The sequence below is a fragment of the Drosophila guanche genome, unplaced genomic scaffold (genome assembly GCF_900245975.1).
Source record: "Drosophila guanche unplaced genomic scaffold, DGUA_6, whole genome shotgun sequence".
NCBI lineage: Eukaryota > Metazoa > Arthropoda > Insecta > Diptera > Drosophilidae > Drosophila > Drosophila guanche.
Genome location: NW_022995750.1, coordinates 5,441,122 through 5,450,879, shown reverse-complemented (window position 1 = coordinate 5,450,879; position 9,758 = coordinate 5,441,122). Strand labels below are relative to the sequence as shown.

Genomic DNA, 9,758 nt, shown 5'->3' with positions numbered 1-9,758 from the left:
GCATTAACGAACTAACTTTAGATCGCACGAGATCTCTGGAACCTGTTCTGTGGGTTCATTGTTTGTTTCGTCATTGAATGTTTTTTTGGAGACTTTGAGACTGGAGCCACACAAAAGCCGGTGTGGGGATTCTTTGCGGTTGCTTATATTTAGTCATCTCTCTATAACTGGTTTCCCTTTGGACATCGCATTTTGTTGTGATTGTGCTCTTGAATTCCATTAATATCGAGACGATAAGTGCTAGAACGAATGTTCGACCCGCGTCGAGAAGTCGAGTAGTCGAGTCGAGAATATAAAAGACGTACTCAAGTGCCGGCTTAATATCAGTTAACACGGAATCTTCATCGATAGAGGAAGCTACGAAATCAAAAGTGCGAAAATGCGTTGCGTGATATTGTTTGGATTGATTGCCTGTCTGGCCTGTCTGTCTATGGCCTGGGGCCTGGAGGAGTCGACCAACGATCAGGATCTGTCCCTGTCGCCTGTGGAGCAGGGCATCGAGCAGGCCGTCGAGGGCCAGGTTCGTGCTAAGCGTCAGTTCTTTGGCGGTGGCTTTGGACGCCCCTACTATGGCGGTGGATATGGTGGCGGCTTTGGACGCCCCTACTATGGCGGTGGATATGGTGGCGGCTTTGGACGCCCCTACTACGGCGGCTATGGACGTCCCTATGGCGGCTTTGGTGGCTTCGGCGGACCCTATGGCGGTGGATTCTACGGCTAAATGACTTTGCTTACCAATAAACGAAAACGGAAAGTGTGACAAAATCCATGTGTGTTGTTTCTAGAGTCAGGGATCTGGAGAGCAGCCACCAAAATTATCTCGAAACTTGACCTCGTCTATGGGAATATGTGTGACCCAAAAGCTGCGTACGTGAGAGGGCGAGGGCGAGGAGAATGCTGCTGGGGAATGGGAATATTTTAAAAATAAATAACAGAAAATCTCCATTTATTTATTAATGTGTGCTCCAGGTCGCAGCTTCCTTAGATACACAGACGTACTAATTTTGGCTTCTCCAGGGAACGCGGAGTTGGGGGGGAGGGCCTGCTGTTGGCTTATGTTCCCCGAGCTGTCACGATCTTTGTTTGTTTCCATCCTCTAGATGTGTGTGGGAGGGATTTTGGCTTTTCAGTTTTGCAGCAATCATCACGTACGATTGTCATAATTATCATTTAAATTTTTTATTAGCTGAACCCATGGGCCAATCTCTGGGTCTTTGTTCTGTCTGTTGCTTTGCTGCAACTGCTGTCTGCTTTAAGGAAAATAAATATTTAAATGTTGTCACTCGCACTGCCGACACAAAGATCCACAAAGATGGATATTTTTTGTTGGTTTTATTTCACTCCAGTAGTCTCAGCACATGTCATTAATCACGTTAACAATTATCCTTTTAGGCAGCCTCATCCTTGCTAATCAAATTTGCAACATCTGTGTTTAACTTGCCATCGAATTTTATTAGATCACCTCAATGATGTATTAATCCCCGCTAATCAACATGAAAAGCCCAGCAAATTAGCCACCAATACCCGTAGATGTCTATCGGTGGATGGGCTTATGTGTTTTTGTGGTTTCGGGGTTCTGTTTTCTGTTTGCTGGTTTCTGCTACGAGGCAAACAAAACGCCCAAATAAGTTACCCCCCGAACCGCATTGGGACGCCCACGCTTAAGGTCTGTGACTGGTGCTGTGTGGTGGGTGGGTGGTTGCCTGTCATTGTTTAATTGTCAATAGACATCGGCTTCTATCAATATCATAAAAGCTAATAATTCTCGGTTGGCTGGACGGCAAGAACTGGCTCCGGGACCATCCTCCCCCCTGGCTATGTAGGCATAATCCCCCACCGGATATGCTCAATCAAAGCTCAAAGTGTGCGTGCCAGGGGGAAGTCGAAGTACGAGTGGGTCTGTAGGTGTGGGAAGGCCTCAACCTCAACCTGTCTGTCGTTTGGGGGTGGCTCATCGCATTTCATTCATCATTTTTCGCCTTTTCAACGCTTGCAACCCTCCTTCGGGGCACAGGAGACCAGGACCAGGACTCTTGGACATGCTTCCTCTCTAACCTCTGTGGCATGGCATATCCACTCACTCCCCGATCCCTTCTGTGGGTAGCATGTTTTGATATTAAAATTGCGTAATTATAATTAACCACATGTGTGTGTGTATGTGTGTGTGTTTATGGGGGGGAGGACTATGATAGCGGATAGCAGGGAAGCGGTTTAGCATGTCCTTTGACTGCTTCCGTTCCACATGCCACACAAAAGCCAAGCCGTTTAAAGTTACTTCCAGCCGCCTCTTGTGTGCCACGTGTGGTGTAAGCGAGCTGTGGACTGTGCTCCGTGCCTCAGGGGCATAATCCATAACTTGGCGAACTGTCAGCCAATTGATATAACTTCCAGTTGACTCACAAGATAATTAAAAAAAAACGCAAATTTTTAATTTAAATATGGGCTTGAGCTTGAGATTGAGGAAGGGTTTCTTTGGGGACAGGAAAGCAGCTCACTGGGCCAACAATAAGGAATTAAAGAGAGGAGAATGTAGATAACAATTAGCAGCTGAATATGAAATAACAGAAACGTACTTTTTCCCACTCTTATCTTTCAACTCTTACTGGTTTTGTATGGATAAAGCTTCAGACATATATCATCTAATGCTTGTGGCCCACAAAAATCTCTAATTGTAATTAAGTATGGGAACAGTAGAAGATGGGAAACATCGAGCAACCAAAATACATAATGTGGCCAATAAAATGACTGTGAATCCCGAAAGCATTCACTGAGGGAGTGGTGGGAGCCGCAGCAGTAGAAGGAGTACGAGTACGAGTAGGAGTTGCACTTCAGAGAAATACCAGATACACAGATACATAGAGAGTTCCAACAGATGAGAATGGGAATGGGAATGGGAATGGGTTTTGGGGCGATTACAAACGTGTTGCCATTAGTTAACTTCAGCTTTGATTGATTTCAATTAATCTTGGACGCGTGTAATTAATCATTGAACACTTTAATATGGTTAACAACTCTTGACCAAGCAACGGTTAAAAAGGTTCAACGAGAGCCAGCGAACAGGCCAAGCCGAAGACAGACACAGAGTCAGACACAAGTCTTTTGGCTTTGGCAACACTGACAAAGTGACTGACCACAAAAGTTGGGAAGAAGAGGAAGGCTGGAGAGGATGGAGAGATGTCTGTGCGGTTGCCAGGGAAGCCGCCGTCTCTAAGAAAAATGGCCAAGTTTGGAAAATGCGTTGGAGTAATAGTCGGTAACGAACCAAGACACAGACACACATATTTCCATAGCCACAGTCTTGAGATTCAGCCGCTGTCGAAGGTTTAGACTCTGCCACATTGCCAGCCTTCGCTTTAGACTTGGCTGAACCTAAGATCCAGCTCCATCGCCTATGCCAACTCCTGTTTCCCCACCATAACTACATACAGCTCCAGCTTTAGCCCCCGACTAATTGTACTCAGATTTCGCGCCACTTTGGGTAGCTTTGTGGTCATGCCAACAACGTTCATGGGTCCGTGGAAAGCGGCTCGCGATTGATGGCTATCAATGCCGATGACTTATGGTCCAGCTCGCAGACTGAGGCACACATGAAGCATTGACTGCACCAATGGACCAGGCGAATCCATCCATCTATGTGGCACATTTGACTGCAACTCACTTTGATTATCTATCTTGCCCCGTTGGGGCAATTGCTGTGTTCTCTGCCACTCGTTCTCGCAGCGCTTTGATTTTCCCAGGCTGAACAAATAGCTGGGAGCTGATTTTGGTTTTGTGGTAAGCGATACATGGAAGGTGTCATTAGATCGCGGGGCTCAACTTCGCTTTGCATCAAATGGAGGGATCAGAATAGGGGCTCGACTTCGCTTTACATCAAATGGTGGGATCACTAGAGAAGCTGTGAAATGGTTAGGCAACACAAGACCCCATTCTGGGGGCACAAAGGAAACCATCCATTGAAAACCAATTGAACGAATTTCACACATGGGCGCTAATGAATTTAATGAAGTCATTTTTCTTTAACCGATTTACAAAACTACTTACAACCGAGTGGCAGTCAGCCTCTGGCTCTGCCTCTGGGGCACTGAGAACAAGCGAGTTCATAATTTTGCATCATTAATCATGGCCCTAACAAAGAGATCTCGGGCATCTACCGATCCAATACCATCCGATCCGATTGACAGCTTCCAAAAAAAAGGGGAAAGTAATTTAGGCAGCCCGATGCCCGCTTCGATCTGCTGGAGATTTGCTGCTGAGAAATTAAAAAACAATTGTTAATTATTAAATTTTAAATTTTACACTGTGCCACAAACATCATTTGATGTTCATTTCATCGGAGCTTACTGTGGGAGCTGCTACGTCGGGATCGCAGAGGGGCGCTGGGGGTCTTTGTGGCTCTGCCCGACACCTCACTGATGAGATCATTCATCAAAACCTTAACCTGGCTTCACCGAGTGAAATGAGTTGCCATTGTTGTGAGGGCTTTCATGGAGGAGAGACTCCTGCTTTTTGTCTTCTCCTCTTTTTTGGCATGGGTTTGGGTTTGGGTTTATTTTTGACTGCTCAATTATCACATTGATGGTGCCTGCATGTGCAGATGATTTTCGAAGACTGGCTTAAGGAAGTTTATTAGCTGGAGTTTGGAATGACTGTGGGATGCAGAGATGTCCAAATGCACAGAGGAACGAGTAAGGGAGATGCAAGTTGAGTTTGTTTCCTGTGCTTTAAAGTTAAAGAAGTTTTTGAAGGATTTGTTTATTGCATTTATCCATAAGATTTAAAAACTTTTTCTTCTATCCGTCCCTACTTTTCCATCATTGTCAAGCAATTTTTCCCTCTCATATAGATTCAATTACAATTTTTTTTTAAATCCCAACCATTTTAGCTTATGGAAAAACCATATTTCTGTATTGTTCTTCTCGAAGCTAAGCCCAAATTGCGTTTTTCTTTCTGATGACCAGCACACGGGACATCGGGGGAAATGCGATCATGACCGCAAAGCGTTGCGCTTCATTAAAATCGGATTAAAGAGCGGCCCGAAGAAGTCCTGCCAAAGGACACCCGGCGGAAGACGGCGCTGACCAGTGTCCCAGGGTTTCCCACGCTCCAGCCAGAACTGACTGTAAATCTTCGAACGTCTTCTGGCCTTTCAGTATGCAAAAGTACGCAAATCGCTCGAGATGGAAATGGTAATGGAAATGCGTACAAAATCGACCCAAAATCCACCCCAAAACGGTACACATCTCCTGTGTCCAGGTAATCGGGGTGGACAAGCGGAACCCTTTCTGGCGCTGGCCATAAAATTGTGTAAAATTTCATGAAAATCAAGCAGAAAATTTCATACGTACTGGACAATGTCCAGTCCGATCTTCCAAGGGGGTTGCTGCGATTCGAACTTGTCACTGGAGAAAGAACCCCTAAAAGACGAACCTACAAACACAAAGGTTACGGCGCGAGGGTCCGCCGGACACTCGAACTCGAGTTCAAAGTGCTACCTGGACACGCAGCCAACGCGCAGCATCAGCATCCCATCCTCAAGAATCTCAGAACCATCCAGATGCAGTCCCCAGTGATCTCTCGCATTGTTAACGCTGCCGCCTCTGACCTTTCGCTGTCTCACGCAATTAGGCAAAGTTTTTGAGGTCAAAAATGTATATTCCATTTGAATATTTTGCATTAATCTTTTTGCATGCGTCCCGTCCCATGCCCTTCCCTGGCATTCCCTTCGCTGTGGAAGACCTCCAGCGTTTGATTTGAATATGTGCTAATGATTTGTGACATGTTTCGGTTCAGTTCTGTTTCAATCCCCAAAGTAAAGGCTCTTCAGCCAGCTTTTATGGCGAATGTTTAATTCATGGAACCCATCGGAGAGACCAGACACATAAATAATGTTGGGCGTATTGGATTGAGGGGTTTGTAGTCGCTTATACTAAAAAATTAAAAGGGGGAGGCTCGCATGTAATTACACACACACACACGAAGACACAATCCATGCACATGACAGGGGCAGGCACATGTGAGCAGTGGGTGACCTTTTGACATGCGCTCTCGAAATACATTTCGAGTGGAGCACACAAACACATGGCCACTTTTCGCTCCCCTCCTATCCTCCTCTATATATTTACTGATGTATAGACTTTGTGCATTATATGGCCGAAACGAACCCTTAACTGTCTTTGGGGGCTTGCATGTCAAGGAGCATATTCCCTGGCTACAATGCAATTCCAAAATGGACAGACACAATAATTGCCTTAACATATAATTGATTCGGGGGAAAGATATATACATCCATAGGCATAGATTTATTTTTTTCACTTTTATTGAAAAATGTAAAATATATGCATATGCGAAAGTGAAAAAATGAAGTTCTTTGCTCTTTATATTTCCAAAAACTCTTCAAGATTCTGTTGTCAAAGTTCTTTAATCCATTACAATGTACGACGGAATATGTGAAATTAAAAAGTACAAAGTTAAGGCCCTACAGAAAACCAAATGAATCACTTTTACTTCCTCCGAATGAATCCATCAAACAGGAAAGAGCCCTCCGTCTCATCAAGCATATTGGGTTGACAAAGTTGTTAACTACGAGAACTTTTTGTGGCTCCTGCTGTGGTACGAGTATCTCGTGGTGATGGGATACATTTTCCATGCCATTTTCCAGCAGCAGCCACGGCCAAAGCTGCAGCTCCATTTTCACAATGAATCATCGAGCTAAAAACAACAGCACCGAAGAGCCAACTTTTTCTATGCAACCGGAGAGAGACCGCCAGAGGACCGAGCGAGAGTGGTTGGAGAAGCAGGAGCTGCCGGTCGCGTGTTCGTCAGTTTAACCAGCATGACATGGCCCGGTCCATTGCGGTCCTGGTCTCTGGCATTTTAGCACTTATTCATAAAGTCCTTGCCAGTCGCCCGGCCACGCAAAACAAAAGGCGCAGAAAACCCCCTCCAAGAAGAAGAATTACTAAAAATTTATCAATGTAAAAGTTTTGTTGGCGAGAGAGCAGGAAACAAGCAACAATGTAAATTATATGCCAGTTGGTTTTACCATTTTAGAGGGAATCTCGGGTCCAATGGTGGGAGAGTGGCTTTCCCTTTGTCTGGGAATAGGAGCAGTCCGCAGATACGTTTCGTTATGTGTTAGTTTACATCTGCATATATGTACATATGTACATACATATGTGCATATGCTTTGGAGCATGAAAAAGTCCTTGGAATCTAGTATATTATGCATTTGAGTGCATCCACGGGCGGCATGCTGTAAGTTTTCATGTTTCAGACAACTGAAAAAGCTGTTAAATGCGTGGCATTTTCGAGAGTGAACTGAAAATTGGAAAATGGAAAACAAATGAGTATTTCAAGTGGAGAAAGTAAGTAGAAATAAATCCTAACAGAGCTTTAACTCCTCAAAGGGACACCCTGATTTTCATTCAATTTATTTATGAACAATATATTTATTATGTAAAAAGAAATTTAAAAATTCTACTTGACATTTACATCGATTAAAATGAATTAAAATTATAAATTCCGAATTTTTATGAAAATATTCACACAAACCTTACGGACCCAGACGCCACAGTTCCATCTAAAACTTTTACAGATTCTCACCACATCTCCGCCCCCCACCCATGCTGCCCAACCCCCTCCGAGCAGTATTCCCCTTCGGGCCACCTACTTTCAATGAACTGTCCAAAGCAGCAGCATCAACCGAACAGGGCTAAAAAAAAATGGCCAACATTATGCGGAGAGCAGCTAAGAGGAGCAGGAGGACAGAAGAATGGTGTAAAGGAGGTGAGGCCGTGTGGCAGAGGCTGTGGCAGTGGCAGCGAGTGCAAAAAGGCTCTCAAATGGGGTTGTCAGTATTTAACCCAAAGGGGTTGGAGGTGCCGCCCGACTGCGCGAACTCCGAGCAGTCTCTGGTCTCTGGTCTCTGGCCGCTGCCGCACACAACAATGTAATGGGTGGCACTGCTGCTGTCGGTTCTGTTTGGGGCTGGTGGGAGACAGAGAGAGGATCTGAGTAACATACGAGGCACCAACAAGAGGTGCCGAGAACCACGAGATTAGGTTCACAGGCAACGGAGGAGCAGACGCCTGCAGGATGTTGCAGAGAGAGGAGCATGGACCCCACATATAACTCATGGAAAATGCGCGTACGGGAGCGGGACATGTCATCTATCCAATTGAATTAGACTCCGAGTGGGGGCCAGAGAGAGACATCTAGAGACATCGAGCGGTGTTAATAAAAAGCAAATACTCTTACAATTTTTTCTAACCATTTTTTGTATATTTTTATAAGAAAACAGCACAAATTCCGATACAGTTAATGATAAGGTAGGAAAAACAGCCACGCGATAGAGACAGGAAGGGCGACTGAAAGCAAGAGAGAGATGCAGCTACAAAGGCAGAGCGAGAAGGCTGCAGCGCAGAGTAGAGGCGTTGCCAGATTCCACTTGGAGTGAAAGTGCGCCTGTATGAGTGAGAGAGAGAGAGAGAGAGCAAAACTGAACGAAACTCTGAGACTTTTGAGTGGAATCCAATTGGAAGTGAGTCTCTCTATGGGAGCAGAGAAGTCGCCACCCCGGCCAGGGAGGCTCGTACCGACTCTGGGACCACGACCACCGCATATCGTTCATCATCCAATTGAACGTTTGCACTGTGCTCTGGCCTTCCTACCCTCCAGACACCAGAGGGCGCCAGCGGTCGCCCGTTACGCCCTTTCCCTGGATGGGGGATGTATCTTTCAGGATGGGGAGTGGGTTGCTGTTGGGGTGTGAGAAGGCTTCTGTGGCTGGGGCTGCAGATGGGCTCTGCTCTGTGGATGGGTTCGCTGTGGATGGTTTTCTGAGGTTCCGAGGAGTGCAAAGTGCTGTGGCCACAATTTGGCCCTTTGGACTGCCACTGCAACTTTTTTGAAAAACTTTTGCCGCCTGCGACACTTTTCCAATAGCCATTTCGCGCTCTCTTTCGCACGTATCTCTGCATCTCTTTCTTGTGAAAAATGAAGTGTCGACACCGTTGCGTGGCTGACGGCGATTTCTAGTGCACTTTTCCCTTGGCAATTTTCACTCTTTCTTCCATTCATTGCGTGCAAATAGCTGACCATAAAATGCTAATTTCAATTGAATGCTGAATCCGACGGGCTATGAGTATTCCTGCTTTTTCTGACTGTGAAGTCTCGTATTCTGCTTCAAACGAAACGATGACGTGTGGGCAGGAAATAATATGCAACAAATGGACATATCAAGTTACTTCAGAGGTGTCCTCGTTAAAATAGAATTCAATTATACTCGTACATAGTTATGATTTCATGTTTTGGCACTTCCCAAACGTGTACTACCCCCAGACACGTAAACACCTTCCAATGGAGGAGACTGGGGCCTCTGCCTGATCCAATTAGCCAAGAAACATTATAATTACATTACGGCAGTCAATGGGCTTCAGTTGTAAAGTTATATTAGGGGTCGCTCCATAGGTACATTGAGCGTTAATAATACGATATCTGTTGCTGGTTCTAAGTAGTTATAGGTGGATTGAGGGCGCCACTAAATTATGTTACAATCGAGTACGAGTAAACAGTAGAAAACGCGAATTGGTGCTGTCCATTACGATAATTGATATCTCTTTTTAATATCCATTTAATTGAAAGTTATCCAAAGATAACTAAATTGAACTTCTATGCATATTCAGTGTGCACAATTAGCATGTTAAATATGTCATAAAGAACGCGGGGGCTTTCTGGAAAGTATTCCACGGAAGCAGATG

General features: G+C 45.1%; 1 protein-coding gene across 1 annotated transcript; it reads left to right on the top strand.

Annotated features, from left to right (window-relative positions):
• Nucleotides 1–314: 314 nt before the first annotated feature.
• Nucleotides 315–765, top strand: LOC117586045 (uncharacterized protein F12A10.7). The gene has a single exon (XM_034275889.1). The coding sequence runs from the start codon at nucleotides 380–382 to the stop codon at nucleotides 719–721; it is 342 nt and encodes a 113-aa protein (XP_034131780.1). The 5' UTR covers nucleotides 315–379; the 3' UTR covers nucleotides 722–765.
• Nucleotides 766–9,758: the final 8,993 nt, after the last annotated feature.

What these genes read in the sequence shown, in the direction of transcription:
- LOC117586045 (XM_034275889.1), top strand. Translation starts at nt 380, where the DNA reads ATGCGTTGCGTGATATTGTTTGGATTGATTGCCTGTCTGGCCTGTCTG.